The sequence below is a fragment of the Arachis duranensis genome, chromosome 5 (assembly GCF_000817695.3).
Source record: "Arachis duranensis cultivar V14167 chromosome 5, aradu.V14167.gnm2.J7QH, whole genome shotgun sequence".
NCBI classification, from domain to species: Eukaryota; Viridiplantae; Streptophyta; class Magnoliopsida; order Fabales; family Fabaceae; genus Arachis; species Arachis duranensis.
The window spans coordinates 57177561-57194293 of NC_029776.3; the positions used below are offsets into that span (position 1 = coordinate 57177561).

The window sequence follows — 16733 nt, forward strand, 5'->3', positions numbered from 1 at the left end:
GTAGCCATTGATGATGGTGATGCCCTACATACAGCTTGCCATGGAAAGAAGTAGGAAGGATTGGATGAATGTAATAAGAAAATAGAGATTCGAGAAGAGCACAGTATCTCCATACACCTATCTGAAATTCCCACTATTGATTTACATAAGTATTTCTATCCTATTTTATTTTCTTTTTATTTTCGAAATCATTATAAATCAATTAATCTGCCTAACTGAGATTTACAAGGTGACCATAGCTTGCTTCATACCAACAATCTCTTACTCACGTAAGGTATTACTTGGATGACCCAGTACACTTGCTGGTTAAGTTGAACGAAGTTATGAGCTTCTCTAACAGTGCCTGGAACTCTTTTATCACAATTTCGTCCACCAATTACTCAACTTAAAGGCGGATACATTAAAGGTGATAGAACAAAGCATATTTCTCCCAAATTCTTCTTCACTCATGATCTTCAAAATCAAGGGACAACTGATGTCCAACAGATCCGCTCAAGTGATAATCTGGCAGATTTATTTACAAAGTTACTCCCAAAATCTTCCTTTGAAAGATTGGTACATGATATTGGGATGCGTCGATTTCGAGACATTAAATGATGTCGGCGAGAGGGGGAGACTGTACTCTTTTTCTCTTGGTCAGGTTTTTTTTCCAATGGATTTTTCTTGACAATGTTTTTAATGAGGCAGTCCCTATCACAAAGGATATTGTACTCTTTTTCCTTCGCTAGGGTTTTTTCCCACTGGATTTTTCTTTAGTAAGGTTTTAACGAGGCAATAATCCTAAATGGTCATCCAAGGTGGAGTGTTATGATAAGGTCAAATACATGGATGCCCATTTATGACTTGGGCCGTGAACAATGAAAGAATCACTTTTCAAGGATGAATTAAAATAAATGAGAGTTGAAAATAAGAGTTCATTACCTGTATAAATAGAAGGCATCATCAAATACTTTTTACACAGCAATAAAAAAATATTTTTCACTCTCTCTTTCTTATACTATTCTCCTTCTCTTATGTTCTTTCCTATAATATTAATATATTAATTATATTGTTATAGTAATTGTGGTGAATAGTAATTTTAAAGTTATCTAATTATATTTTCATATTTTCATATTTTATATTTGTTACCTCTTTTTTATTTATTTATTTAGTTATTTTACAACACAATTTGTTTTATGTATTATTCTCTAGCAGTGATTTTATTTAAAACATAGGACTGGACCGATTGAAAAAAAAAAGGTATTTGATGACTTAAAAATATAGTCAATTAACTAATAACTGTATTTGTGAATAAATTTACATTAAAATTTTCAAAGTAACCAAAAGAACAGATATTAGAATTCGTTGTGTTAAATGTCGAAGGCATTCTTGGACCTAAAGCGGCATAACAATCTACAAATAAAAGAAATAAGATTCATTCATTCATAGAATAAAGAACAAGAGAAAATGATGAGCAAATAATAATAAACATCAACAAAAGAAACATTAAATATTGATTACATTAGAGTATATATATTTTTATATTATGGCAATGAAGGGAACATAACAATTTCTTGCTCACACCTTTTGCAAAGAAAAATGTGAGGAATTTCTTCATCATTAGGAATTCGAACACACCTTGTATGCTGCCAAGTTTCACAAATATCACAACACACCAACCTCTCTCCATCATCTTCTTTTGTTCCACAAGTGCACTCCACAATCCCATTCTTTGGATCATTCTCACACATTTGGCCAATCATCATGTTGTTATTCATCATTCCAATTATTTCACCAATCCAACCCTCTAACACTATTTTCCCACCCATCACTTCAATTAACCCCAAAACCATATCTTTCCCATTATTACTAATAATATTATTGGCACTAAAATTCCCAATTGATTCTACCACAAATCCCCTTAGTCCCCAATAAATTTCCCTAAAATTCCTCTCAACTTCTAACTTCAATTCATTGATTGTAGCATTGCTTCCCAAAGTGATGCACTCATAGGGTGGCATAGCCTTACTCAAGAACTCCTCATCAATGCATGAATTGTTCCGCAACAAAATTGTGCAATAAAGGTTCAGTTTTCCGTCCGAGCCTAACTCAACTCCAAAAGTCGGAACCTCGCCAGAGTAGTCTTTGACGAGAAACTTGGTGTCGAGAATTATCCTAGCCGCCAACGGTATGGCTGAGAGAAACTCCAACCCCATCATTGGTTTAGGGTCAATTAGGATGTACTTATACAAATAAAGCATGTCCTTCATAAGTTGAGCCCTTGAAATCTTGTACTTATCCTTAATTTTATTATTATTGTTACTATTACTATTATTGATGGCCAAACTACCTTCATTGCAATTATGGTAAACATGATTGGAAATGTCTTCTAAGCAATACTCCAAAACTTTGGTAACAGGATTTAAGCTCCTACGTACCAAGTAGTTCCCAACAACATGATTCCCTAGTGACTTTAGCACAAAATCCAATAAACCAGTGTCACCAATGTAAGCACGTGCGGCATCCCTAACTTCTTGTCTTGAAATCCATCTAAACTCTGTTCTCTTCAATGCCTCAACAATTACCCTTGTTGCCATTTCAATCCTCTTAGGTGACCAACGGCAATTATTATTGGACTCAACCAATGCACTGGCACTAGTACTACTAGTGTTGTTGTAGGAACAACTATAATTATTGTTACCAATAACTCGAGTCTCCCGCGGGAGGCGCGACTTTAGCTCGAGCATGTAGCGAAATAAGTCGCCGAGTGTGACTAGCGATTGGCCGGACAGGGTTTGGTAGCGTGAGAAAATGACGGGCACTTCGTGGTGGTTGAAATTATTTGCGCCAATGTGGTGTATCAGCAAGTAGAGTGGCATGCTCCTTATTGCTTCTATGGCTTTTTGGTACATGGATTGTGTCACACCAAAGGAACCTCTACCAAATTTGTAGCCCCAACGACCGAACCATGGCTCACTATATGCTATTCCATTTATAAGTCTAAGTTCCATGCCTCTTTTCTGTGAAGTGTCATTCAAACTCACTTTCCTATATCATGTAATTAAAAGTACCAAAATTAGTTAAGTATGTCCCTCGTTAATCATTATATTTAAAAAGTGTAGTGGGATCTTTGCATGTCAATTTCTTTGCTCACGAATTGATTTGCATAAAAAATATTGTGAGAAAATATAATTATATATTTATCCATTTTTAAAATTAAAATTTAATTTAATTTTAATACATTCACAATATATATAAAATATTTTATGCATTTATTTTTGTAAATGATTATTTATATAATTAATTAAAAATAACTATTTTTATTAAAATAGAATTACGTATTAAATGTACATGTAAAACTATTTTATATTAATAGTACTTTGAAACTAAATGGATTAAAGTTATCGAAAATTTTATTAATGATAAAAAGAAGTTTTTAATAAAAAGGAAGGTGCATAGAATAATACACTTATGATTTCTCAATTGTTAAATTTGGGGTCAATATTCTTGAGATACGGAACATTTGGCATGAGAAAGTTAGGTTGCTTAGTTATGCTTCTTAACTTTCATTGTTCAATATTATTATACGAGAAAATGATATGTTGCAAAGAAGGTTTAACACACAAGTGATTGAAACTTAATATTTTTCTTTCTTCTATATTTGGTAATTAGGTAAGTAGTTGTAATCGTTTCACCACAATGCTAACATATAGAAAACTACAAATAAAACGTTTCCATGCAAAGAATGCAAAATATCAAAAGAACGCGTAATTAGGTCTCTGGCTGAATTCATTTACATACTATTTTTTCAGTCAAAATAATTCCCTCACTTTCAATTTTTTTTTTTTTTATATTTTTAAAATGAAGGACTTGAGAACTGAATCAACGTTAATACATTTTAAAAATGAATGAACTAACCTTGCTTGCAATCCAATGCACAAACGATTCCAAAAGTCCATGATCTGGTTGCCAGCCAAATTGGAACCGGTTTCCAAGCCATTGACACATAGCAAATGGCCGAATCCATTAGAGTGAAAAACACCATGCATCATATGGCCCTGTAATTCTATTAATTTGGACTTACCATTATTATTACTGTTGTTGTTGTTGTTGTTGTTGTTGTTGTTGTTCATTGTGGCAATAGCATCACAGCACCCTTCACAACTCGAGCATGTAGCCAATGCCTCCTTCGAGGGTAATACGAAATGATACTTCTTGTTGCAAATGAAATGGTGGCCCCATCCTATGTCAAAATCCCAATCAAATTCGACCGATTTTAATTCAGAAAAATTACAGGAAATTAACTTTTAGTTAGTTACTATTATCTATTCTTTTTTTTTAATTTTAGGAGTTCATTTTTTTATAAGTTTAAGGTTTAGGATTATAATTTAGATTTTAAAATTAAGAATTTATAGGTTGGAATTTAAAATTTAAGATAAATAAAATAGTTTTTATAAAACTAAGCGATGTTAGCCCAAAAAAGTCAGCTCTTTATCATTATCTTTCAATAAATTTAAGGTCATGAGCAAAGTACATATCATGCATACATACCATAAACATATATGCTATTATGCTAAGGCACTGTTTGGTAGATGGATACTTGGATACAACATAAAACACAGAAAGAATATGTGATCTTTTTTTTTTCACTTTTTGTCTTGAGATTCAATATATTTTGTTTAATTTGTCTCTAATTCTAAATATATTTTTATGGCTTTTTATCTTTATCTTTATCTCTTTTGAAATTATATACAAGGTAAAAATTATGTATAATATTCAAAATAAATGCAAATCAACGTCATATATTAGATTTCTCACAACTCGTTTTTATTTGTCTATGTTACTTTAATCCTCTCTAGACCCTCTTTTATAAGAAGTTAATGTTATATTCATAATATACTACTGACTATTAAGTTTCATATTTCACAAAACAACCATGTTATTGTTAAGGTGTACATCAAAACCAATTACTAAAGTAGAATACACATTAGAATACAAAATACATATTTAAAAATGAGTTAAATTACATATGTATTTATATACAAATACATTTTAATGTGTTAATAGCAATTTTGTTTACAAAATATAAAGGTATCAAGTTTAACATTACCTAACTATTAAAAAATATTAATGTGTCACTTTGTAAATAAAGAAAAGATTCAAGAATATTATTTTCACATCAAAATTAGCTACCATGAATTTATATATAGATATGATCCGTCACCTTATAACTCAGTCTTTATTATGCATTATGAGTTATAACTCGGCGTTAACTATCATTCATTCTTTTACAGTCTTTATTATGCATTATGAGTTATAACTCGGCGTTACCTATCATTCATTCTTTTGCTTGTAACTGACACCTTCATTACCGACTTAATGACCATCATTTCTATCTTAATGACCAAACGGTCATAACATCAATTTTATTCATCAATTCTATGCCTATAAAAGAAATCTTTTATATCTAATCTCAGAGGGTAACATGATAAGTTCTATATCATGTATTACATTCTATATTCATAGAATTATTATATACCTCTTAAACACTTACTGACTTGAGCGTCGGAGTGTCTTTTGCAGGTACTCACCCCCTTGTTCTCTCCTTGCCGACGTATAACTCATCCCGACGAGAAGCTTGGCTCTCCTTGCCGACGTATAACTCATCCCGACGAGAAGTTTGAAGACATTTATCGACGGACGAGCTACACACTGGCCAAACTCAGCAAGAACAATTGGCGCCGTCTGTGGGGACGAGTAAAATCATTCCCACTCCCCTTAGGTTCATAAAACTTGATTTACATTCAAATTTTTGAACCAATCTCAACAATCTTGTTTAAGATTTTTAATACCTCTTATCAAATTTTAATCTATCGTAACTTTTTATAAAGTATATACTTTATACATTCAAATTGCTTCATTTTTACATATCATAATATTCCAGATCTCATAATCGATTAATGAACCAATCCGAGAATAAACTCGGCTTTCAATCAATCCGAAACGAACTCGATTTTCAATCAATCCAAGCATAAATTCATTTATCAAATTTGCTTATTTTTTTTCAAAATTCTCTATTTACATAAGTAAAATTATATATTTTATTCAACATACTTTTACATTTATATTTTGAGTAACTAATACTTACTGATTTATTAGTTATATTCAAACCTCAATATATGTTCTATACAATAATGACATATAATAACCATGTCAATTGCATTTTTATTTCATTATGTATTATATTCTATTGCTTAATAATTTCATTTATACAATTAAATGACAATAATGATGAGTTTAAATCTTAAAATTGGATTCTATCAAAAAATTAATTATATATCAATTGTATATAACTGTTACACTATTCACTTTATGCTATTAAATTTTATGTTACTATTTGTTTAATGTAGAAAATTAAACAGGCAATTTATTATTATTGCACGAAGAATATCCCTCGTCATACTGTAACTACTAGAAACATTATACTAAATGTATAATTCAATAACTGTTATCTTATTGCTTTATTATCAAATTAAAGCATGTCCTACAAAACAAAATTCAGATATTCACATTTGGCATGTATGACATTCATATATGTCGTCTTCTTCTCTACAATTATCAACTTTCAAAGTATATTTTTTTTTTTACTTTGAACTATTTTACTTTTACAATATATATTATTCAATATATGTTGCGACTTTATACATATTCATTTTCTCAATTTTTCTTATTTATGTCATATGACATTCACTATAAATTGTAAATATTCAATAACTAATTGCTTTGAGCGAGAAATTTATCAATAAGTTGTTGTGGGCTGGAAAAATTTCCAAGACAATTAACCATTATATCCTCGGATCATGCAATCGATTCCGTCAATGGATATCTACCTCTGAACTTTTCGGTTCATATACAATCAAATGCTAAAATTGTTCTTAAGCGAAAAAGTATCCCCCACACAACTATCTTGATTGAACGACTCTTATCACTCAATTATTTTTTGAATAAGTGCCGACATAATAACCCGACTAAGCTTGGGGGCTCACCATATCATTATTCACTCATCTTTTAACCGAGTTATAACTCATTTTATTTTCTAAGCTTAGCCTGGATCATATGATCGGCGGACAAAGCTTGGGGGCTGTGATCCATCACCTTATAACTCAGTCTTTATTATGCATTATGAGTTATAACTCGGCGTTAACTATCATTCATTCTTTTGCTTGTAACTGACACCTTCATTACCGACTTAATGACCATCATTTCTATCTTAATGACCAAACGGTCATAACATCAATTTTATTCATCAATTCTATGCCTATAAAAGAAATCTTTTATATCTAATCTCAGAGGGTAACATGATAAGTTCTATATCATGTAATACATTCTATATTCATAGAATTATTATATACCTCTTAAACACTTACTGACTTGAGCGTCGGAGTGTCTTTTGCAGGTACCCACCCCCTTGTTCTCTCCTTGCCGACGTATAACTCATCCCGACGAGAAGCTTGGAGACATTCATCGACGGACGAGCTATACACCGGCCAAACTCAGCAAGAACAAGATACATGTATAATTTAATTTATTTTTAGTATGTATTTTATATTTTAATGTATATTTTATATTAGTGGCCAATTTTAATGTACATCTAACATTATTGAAAAAGATTATCCTAAGTTTCAACGATAAAAACCGAGTCTCATCAAATTTATTCAAGATAAACTCTAAGTAATGCTACATTCGTAACTACATTAGATAAATAAATAGAAAAAAAACACACACACACACATGACCATGTCACTGTTACTACTATTGGTTATTGTTTTTAATTAACCTGGAATGGATAATAATGTAAGAACAAATTAAATATGTAACATTACCAACATATTGACAATGCTTGCAGTGGCGATTCAAAGAAGCTTCAATTGGTTCTTCAATCACAAACAAGAAAATATGCAAAGGAGGGTGGTGATGAACTTCAAGCTGAAAAGACCACATTGGCATTCCCATTCCCAAGTTACTCTCCGAATTCGCATATTCAAGAAGTGCATTCACATTCTCACGAAATGGACCAGTAAACATAACTGGGTAACCCGGTTCGCCGAAGTTCTTGAACCTGAAAACCCTCCCACATCTCTTCCTTTTCTTGTTCCCAATCACATCAACATTTAACATTTTGCTACACTACTTAATTTATGTGCCCAAAAAAATCAAGAACAAAAAGTTGTAGTATGTGTTGATTCTAGACTTTAGCGTAGGGAAAATCTTATATACTATATAGTGTCACACACTCACACACTTAGTGCTTCCAAATAAAATTGCAAGTGTTAATAGAGAGTTGCACTTTGCTTGTGTAGCTTTCTATTTGCATGATAGATTACAAAAATGGGTTTCTTTGAAAATTTATCGCACTAACCTACGAAATGGTTGGTGTTTTGAAGTAAATTATATGTACCATGCATTTATAGCCTCTATCCTTTCCCTTCAAATTCTATGCTCAATTAAGAGTTAGTTGATTCCTTTCTTGTAGGCCTTGTGACAAATGCAACATTTCTTGCCTAACTACCGTTTTGGAGCTTATTTTTGTTAAATTGAACTAGCATTTCATCCATAAGAATTCTGGTTCATGCGTGAGGTGATACTGTTAAATTTCACACTAGTGTTATTAATATACCCATCTATTGCTTGCTACTAATGACACGTTTACTGTTTACAATGAGAAATTTTATGATGGACTAGATTTAAAATAAGAAATTAGACTGTTTGATATACAGTTTTACTTATAAAATTAATGAATACTTACATGTTTTTATAGAATGAACTAACTTTTGGTCTCTCAAGATATACATGACATCATTTCCTATTGAATTTGCGATATCAATATTTTTTTTTTAATATGACAACAGTTTTGCCAGTAGAAAGTTTTGTCTTGGTTTAATATTTAAAAATCTTTTTTCACGTCAGTTTAGACTCTAAAACAGTAAGGGTCTAACATAATGCCATAGAAAAGTTTTTTCAATGATTCTTAACCGTTGATCTTAATTATATATTATATATATTTTTTATAATTAAGATCATCGGTTAAAAATCACTAAAACACCAATATATATTGATACACTTAAAATTTTCCAATGCCATATGCATCTCTTTGGAGCTAAACTAATACATTGGTGACTGATTTTAGTCACTAATTTTAGTGTATAAATAGTATTTTTCTTGATTGAAATTGAACTAATTTTACGTGTATCTTTTAAAAGCTAAATTAATGTCAAATTGACATAGACCAATTTGACATTAGCTTTTTCATAGGCGAAAAAACTATTATTTTTCTAATATAAAAATAGAAAGATTAACAGAACGAGAGATCAGTCACTGGATTCTCTAATGCCAAATTTTTGTACAAGTTTTACAAGTAGAGCATGGTTGGCATTACAACCAATGGGAAGCAATACCAAAGCATTTATTATTTGACAACAATAATAAGAGGAATTTTGCTCTCCATTACACTCGAGTGCACTCTCCCTAAGTTATATTTCATAGAATAAAAGCATTCATTGGATATCGCATATTACTTTGACATGCCATTCATGCTATCAATCCCAGACTGTACGAGTTTGTTGTTTTTGCATCATGTGAAGCATCGATTGGCTGCTTCACACAACAAACTCTGGTACAAACAAATAACTGATCTAACTATGAGATTTTGCAAAGTATTAAAGAATGTCTATGACGTGAGTTTATATTTATATTATCTTCTAAATAAGTTGCAACGTATCCACAATCAGCTTCTGCAAAATTAGGTTCCCTGGAAGGGATGGACAGAGCTTTTTGCTGTACATGCAGTAGCAGTTTGCTAACTTCAATTCAGTAGATTTTTTAGGCTGCTGAGTTTGGTACAAAGACCATATCCATAACAAGACATTTTCTGTGGAGGGATGCAGCATCCATTGCCTACCCCGAATTCATTCATTCCCTAGGCTGGCCCGACCACTACCGCTCTCTGACATAAACGGCATAACAGTATCAGTTTCTTGATTCATTCATTCCACTAAATACACAATGGAATGTCATCACTAATGTAACACTAGTCTCTCTCCACTATGCTGCATCCAAATCCAAAATCCAAAATCCAATGATGTACAATCTCAGTCTCACTCAAAGTGAGTCGTGATATGGCCACAAGGTGATAAAATGTCACTCCACATATGCCAACCAGAAGCATGGATCTGGTCTACTATATTATGTATTATCTACCAACTCGCGTAATTATATATCTCCCTTTTTCTAGATCGTAAATTGTCTTCAACTGAGGTTTCCTCCACCTGGATATTGACCAAGCTGTTAACAGCAGTATTATAAAAATTCCAATTACTGAGAGGAGAGTAGGTGATTCATCACTGAAAATGGTGGCAGCACCCCAGCTATGATTGTTCTGTACGTCCGCATCAGTGGCAGTGGTGGTTTGGAGAATAAAAGCTCCCAAAGCCCAATCAAGGGGAATATCTCCAACCTTATTAGCAACCTTGATCCTGGCCAGCATTCATTCAAGTCAATGAAATGCAATCAATTGAAACAGACAGATTAAAAATAAGAGGTAATAAGCACAAGAGAAAATGTAAGCACACAAACATGAACCCAGAAAAGATAGCTACCAACCGAAGCCATGAAATTATTGGCACACAGCTAAAATACAGAATAACAATGGCACATGGCACAGGGTGCAGCCAATAATTCCTCTTTAATTTACATATAAATCTGAATGCATCACATGGAACCAACAATAAAAAATAAAAATAAAAGTAAAAATAAAAGGAAAAAGAAAGGGAAAGAAAAGGAAGGAAGCAGGAATACCTTTCATCATTCAAAGCAATGCCAAGACTGTCATGAAGCATAGCAACAATGTATGCTGAAGAGAAGCAATATCGAAGTAAATCTTCCTCATCATGGGAAATGTATTTTTTCTTTAGCCTTAACCAATCCTCCCCACAGTAATTTTGCCCAGCACTCATCAATTCGGACAGATATGCCTTTGACCCCAATCCAAAAAACTAACACACAAGCAAAGAGTCAGATTGAGAAGGGTGTATCAATTATCAAGAATAGCGCAAGGTAGAGTTAAAGCATGGTGCATGACATCAGTCTAAGAATGGAGTTAGTACAGTACATTACTATCTTCTCAATTGCCTCCATTTTAGACAATAACGAAAAACTACAATTACTGCTGGACATTGCAAAAGGAAGCATTACATCGTGACTATCAATCATAAGAGAACCTTTGAGGTGTGAAAGAAATTTTCTGTGGCCAAGAATCTCCCTTGAAGGTGAGGTATGAAATTTGATCCTAAGTCACAATGCTGATGGGTACACTTATCTGAATAAATAGAAAAGATGAAATAACTACCACTAACACAAAGCAAAACAGTAATAAACCCTGAAGCAAAACAGTAAAGTATCTCATTTTATAAAGGGAATCTAACCTAATAATAAAAATTTGTAAAGAAAAATGTTACCTTTTCCTCTTTGTAATAGCATCAATGCTGCAGATCTGCACTCTGAAAAGTTCCCTTTCGTTTGAACAGTTGGCTGATATTGGCTTTGATCACTCCCTGAGCTAGGAGAGAACTTCCATGACTCAACATTATGCAAGTACCCAGTAGGTGTACAAGGATCTATTCGCAACCCCTCCTGAAGAGATTGAGAAGCTGCACTGAGGAGAATAAAGAATCAATTCAAACCCTTCTAAAAAAGAAAGGAAGTTAGCTGTTCTGCTGCATGCCATCAATAACGATTTTTTTTTTTTTTTTTGCATTCATCAACATAGGAAACATATGCTGGTATGAACTTTGACTTGGTGCTAAATCATTACAACTTCCTTGAGAGAACTAAAATATTCACAACACTTAAATAAGAAAAACTATTTCTGAGTGTAGTTCAGTGGCAAACCAAGGTGATTAATACATGTTAGCTTCAGTTGCACACCAAAACAAGATAATAGTAAACTTTCAAAGATCACAGAAGTAAGATTTTGTGCAGCACGTTAATAGCATGAGTATGGTAATTAAGTTCAACAATTCAAGACAGAAATCCGTCCAATGATGCAGCTCGTGTAAATTACCCATGTTAAAATCTTTTGATACAAGTGCTTCTCTCCATGAGTCATGAGCAACATTCTGCAAATTGAATTAACATTAAAAGAATTAATAGTCTCAAACATTGTTATAATTCTATATCTAAAAAGCATGACCCTTCATAGAGAATGACATTAAAAAATAAAATTAAAAAAAAAAGATAACCAAAACTATTCGAACTTTTACATTCTCTGGAAAAAATGGAACAACATAATAAATTTATCATTAATTAACTTTTTTTTCCTCCCCAATACATCATTAGTAGTGAACTGAGGCAAAAAGAACAACAGATACAGACATGCCACTATATCTTAAACCCCAACCCAAAAGAGAGAAAAAAAGGTTACCAGGCCATAATGTAGAAAGCTGTGGCTGTAAAGATTGTAAGTGGTGTTCCCAAATTTAACAATGTGTGAGGACCCAGATTGTGTCAGTTCTCTAGATACAAAGGTCACCTGAAACAAGTGTAAAAAAGAAACCCATATATCATGGTTCCCAACAATATGAACCTACCAAGAAAGGATGACCTTGTATTATACAATTATATGGTATATATACATAATTTGGATAAAAGAATATCAAATGTTTTAACGTGAAGAGTCAGGGACAGAGAAGCTGTACCTGAGCAGATGCCCCACCAAGTTCAATAATCCCAGTTGTATCCAAGGGATCACCTCCAAGAGTGCCAAGTGCATAATTAGCAACAACCCAAGCATAGATTCCTTCATCAGAGCCTATGTATCCAAAATAGAATAAGTAAAAAAAAAAACCCAACAATCAAATACAGCAACTAGTTCAAAGTAAATAACTAAGAAGCATTGCATTCATATTACAATACTGGAAACATATGGGAACTGATTGACTATACTCATCTCATGCACCCTAAAAGAAAACAGCTAATCCAGTGACTAAAGCTCCAAGTCTGACATTTGAAATTTTCTGAATCCCCCTCTCATCTAACGTTTTATCAACTTGACAAACAGTGCATTTTATGCTTCCCTCAGATGTACGATAAAGCTTCAAATGGCTTGCCAATAGACATCATGTATGATAAAACATAATGCTTTCATTTGATCTATGTAATTAAATCACCTAGTAAAGAAAACATTACTTCTTGTTACACATAATCAAAGGAAATTGGTTGTAACAATTTGGATATTTAACTATTTTTTTAAGTCCCTTAAGACATATTCTGTAGTATTTACAAAACAAAGACCATTTAAACTGCGTTTGTTTATAGGCACGAGACACTGAGACGGACCAGACACACAAAATTGTGTTTGGCAGATGAGACATGCACAGAGACATTGTGTCCAAAGATCCTGAATTAGTGTATTTTGTGTCTATCTACAGGAAGGACATAGAGACACTAACTAACAAGAGACACAACTTATCTTTTATTTTTTTTCGTTATTCTTGTTAATTTTTCATAGTTATTTTTTTATTATTATATTTTTCTTCCCAAATTTTTTTAATGAAAAAAACTAAGAATAAATTGGACTTTCATAATTTGTTCTAGTTTATCACCAAACAAAATACAAGAACTCTAATTTTTGTGTCTCTATCCTTTATGTCTAGTTCTCCATGTCTTATCTTATCCTGTTCTCAGAATCAAACACAGCCTTAAGGAACACAATTAACTCACAATTAATCCTTTCCCCTCATCCCATGATGAAGCTTTGTTTCATTATTTTAATTTTTCCCAAAATTTCAAATAAAACAGAAAACGTGAATTGATAGCCTGATAAGCACTGAGTTCCTATCAATTCACTAGTCTAACATAACTTGCCTTTAGATCTTTCCGAAATTTTTTTCTAATTACAAGAAAAATCCTGAGTAACTATTTTTTGGGCGTTAATTTTCTCTTTTAACTAGATTTCTATATTCGTCCAAATCACAAGTATCCAGAATCAAACTAATCTGATTCAAACTGAGTCAGCTTCTATTCACTAAAAAAACTGAGTCAGCTTCCATAATGCTAGTTTTATTCTTTTCACTTGTTATATTACTCGAACTTGGGGACCTTACTCAAGGCATACACAAAACCCCGTGCACTGAAAACTGTTTCCACTTTTCTACTACTGCATTTCAGCTTTTCTCACCACCATAAAAAATGATTTATAAGAGAACAAAATCAAACTAACCGCCAAAAACTTTGGGAAGCTTCACGAACGGAAATTGTTAATAATACTCATAACAAAGACAAGAATTTTTCCATAATCATAAACATCTCATTCCATTGATCAAGAATACACACTGAGTAAACTTATGACAGAGGCCCAATCGTCCCTAAACTTGAAACCGGAGCTACGGAGGACCCTCCTACAAGCCTCCAATATCCTCCCTTGGGCCTCAGGGCCCAACAACCTCATCCCAGCGGTGGCCATGAGCCTAATCTCGGTGTGGGCCCACTTCTCCCTGGGAACCTTCCCCTTCCCGAACTCCACAAGTTCCGAAACGGACCTCCCTGCACCTTCTGGATCCTTCGCGAACGACGACAACCCAGGGTTCACCCTCATCGACCCCAAATCCAACAACTCCCTCTCCTTAATACCACCGCCGCCGCCACTACGCAACACGTGGATCCGCGTACCCGTGCTCCCACCGTCTAGGATTATACCATAGCGCACCCGTTGGTGGGAAGAGGAATAAGAAGATGATGGTGATGATTTTGAGGAAATGATTTTGTAGGTAAGGAGCAAGAGGAGGGTTAAAAGGAGGGTTGCGATGCAGGCGAATCGTGATTTTGAGGTGGTGGTTGTGGAGGGTTTGGGGATGTGGCGCGGGAAGAGGCTGGGGCGGCTGGGGGAGGAGGTTGTGGTGGTGGTTGCGGAACGGAGCTGGAGCTTCATTGCCGGATCCATCATCTTTTTGCTGTTATTGTCGCTGTTGGAATTTGAGGCGACCCGATTTCGTGCATTCGATCGTCGCATCAAAGTTGGAGAGGAAAGGGAATCATGTGAGAATTGGAGATGGTTCGACGGAGGTCGGAGAGGTAGTTGGCGGCGGCGATCGGAATTTGGACCGGAGAGAGGAGAGTGATTTGGGAAGGGAGTAGGAATGGGTTGGGTTGGGTTGGGTTGGCCCTCTCTCTGTCTCAGATTCTCAGAGCTGATGCTTTTCTCTCTCTTGGAACAGGGAGAGGAGAGAGAGAAGGACAGAGAGAGAGAGGGCTAGGTTGGGTTTTAGGTTTTGTGATTTGAACGCCTTTCTGTCAATGGCAATGGATTTCCAAGTTTCCAAATCTATTCGCTATTCGGGAACTCAACGGCAAATTCGATTCGTTTGGTTCGGATTTTCGTTTTGTAGGCTTGCTTCGGATCCGAGCCTCAACTTCCGGGACTCGGTTCCTTTCCCACTTTCAAAAGTCAAAATTCTTTCCTCGCTCGGCCAGAGACGAATAAGACATCAACGTCCAAAAGGAAACAAATAATAATAATAAAGAGCAACGTATTTTAAAATTTAAATTGGATTTTTTTCTTTTATAAATTAAAAAAATAATTAAAATATTAATTAGAAATGCTATTCTTCTTAGCAGTTGAAGAAGTGAATGGCCATTTTCTTTTATTCTTTGGAAATAATAAACCATTTAAATTTATAAAATAAAAAAATATCCATTTCAAATTAATTAAACCATCAAAACTCGGCTAAACTCTCATTTTCTTTCTTTAAAATAACTCGCATTTTCTTTGTTTGAAATAAAACAACTCTCATTTTCAATCTTATATAGAGAATAATGTTGATTTTGATATAACATATAATGCTTGCACATATTACTGTCTGAAACCTAATATCTGCTATCAAAAGAACTTTAGGAAAAACAAATTATTATTTAACAAATTTTAGTTATTAATTGTCTATAACAAAAAAATCTCTCATTTTTTCAGGCAGAATTGTATTGAATTCTAAAATTTGGATTTTGAAATAAATTAAATAAAATTATAAAATTAAATTGAATTTTGGTACTTAAAATAGTTATTAAATGAACTAAAATTTTATAATAAACACATTTATTTTTTATTAATATAACATTATTGTTCCGAGGGTTATCTGAGACATTGATTTGGTCCTGAACGTGAAGTCCAGATCCCTTTTGTGTGGCAGCGTCCGACTTGATGTGCTGAGATGCCGCCTATCTGAGTTCCTCGTGAGGAGGTGAGGGAGTGGTACCTGCAAAAAACTCTGATGCTTAGGTTAGCAAGGCTTTTAAGCAGGTTTTTAGTAGATTGGAACGTGCCCTATATCTGGGGGCTCCAGTGTATTTATAGTAGAGTAGATAACCACCTTTGTTGGAGTAGTTCTATCTTTTTTATAGATAAATGTTCCCTTTATCTTGGGAGTTTGTTGGGATCTACCTTCTAGATGAGATAGAGTTGGTTGGAGAGACTTTATGGAAACAGTTACGCCAGGCAGAGCTGGGCCTCTATGTCATTGTCCGACCTCTTTCAAGAGGTCGGATCTATCAATAAGTCCACCTTTATTGGTGGGTCTTTTGTTAGACCTGGCTTTTATTTGTTGGCCCAGGGTATGAACAGTTCTCCTGCTTGAGTCCGTTCCTTTTATAGGTCGGGCCCAAGCAATCTGTGGCTTCTGCTATGGATGTCGGGTTTTGACCTTGTCGGT

At 33.8% G+C, this 16733-nt stretch overlaps 2 protein-coding genes across 2 annotated transcripts; both read right to left on the reverse strand.

The window, feature by feature from the left end:
- Positions 1-1523: 1523 nt before the first annotated feature.
- Positions 1524-8157, reverse strand: LOC107489498 (PHD finger protein MALE STERILITY 1). The gene is made up of 3 exons (XM_016110254.3): positions 7863-8157; positions 3898-4222; positions 1524-3027 (listed from the first exon to the last, which is right to left on the reverse strand). Exons 1-3 carry the CDS (start codon positions 8155-8157, stop codon positions 1524-1526), a joined length of 2124 nt encoding a protein of 707 aa, XP_015965740.1.
- Positions 8158-9536: 1379 nt separating this feature from the next.
- LOC107489500 (probable apyrase 6) lies at positions 9537-15380 on the reverse strand. Its single transcript, XM_021142755.2, has 8 exons — positions 14377-15380; positions 12732-12844; positions 12458-12565; positions 12098-12152; positions 11493-11684; positions 11256-11353; positions 10834-11030; positions 9537-10511 (listed from the first exon to the last, which is right to left on the reverse strand). The coding sequence occupies exons 1-8, from the start codon at positions 15041-15043 to the stop codon at positions 10229-10231; spliced, it is 1713 nt and encodes a 570-aa protein (XP_020998414.1). The 5' UTR covers positions 15044-15380; the 3' UTR covers positions 9537-10228.
- Positions 15381-16733: the final 1353 nt, after the last annotated feature.

Excerpts from the sequence above, each read along its gene's own strand:
- LOC107489498 (XM_016110254.3), bottom strand. The coding sequence starts at position 8,157 with ATGTTAAATGTTGATGTGATTGGGAACAAGAAAAGGAAGAGATGTGGG. Across the intron at positions 4,223-7,862 it reads CAAGCATTGTCAATATGTTG|GATGGGGCCACCATTTCATT; the intron begins GTAATGTTACAT and ends ATTTTGACATAG. Across the intron at positions 3,028-3,897 it reads TGCATTGGATTGCAAGCAAG|GAAAGTGAGTTTGAATGACA; the intron begins GTTAGTTCATTC and ends TACATGATATAG.
- LOC107489500 (XM_021142755.2), bottom strand. The coding sequence starts at position 15,043 with ATGCGACGATCGAATGCACGAAATCGGGTCGCCTCAAATTCCAACAGC. Across the intron at positions 12,153-12,457 it reads GCTTTCTACATTATGGCCTG|AATGTTGCTCATGACTCATG; the intron begins GTAACCTTTTTT and ends TTCAATTTGCAG. Across the intron at positions 10,512-10,833 it reads ATTGCTTTGAATGATGAAAG|GATCAAGGTTGCTAATAAGG; the intron begins GTATTCCTGCTT and ends AATGCTGGCCAG.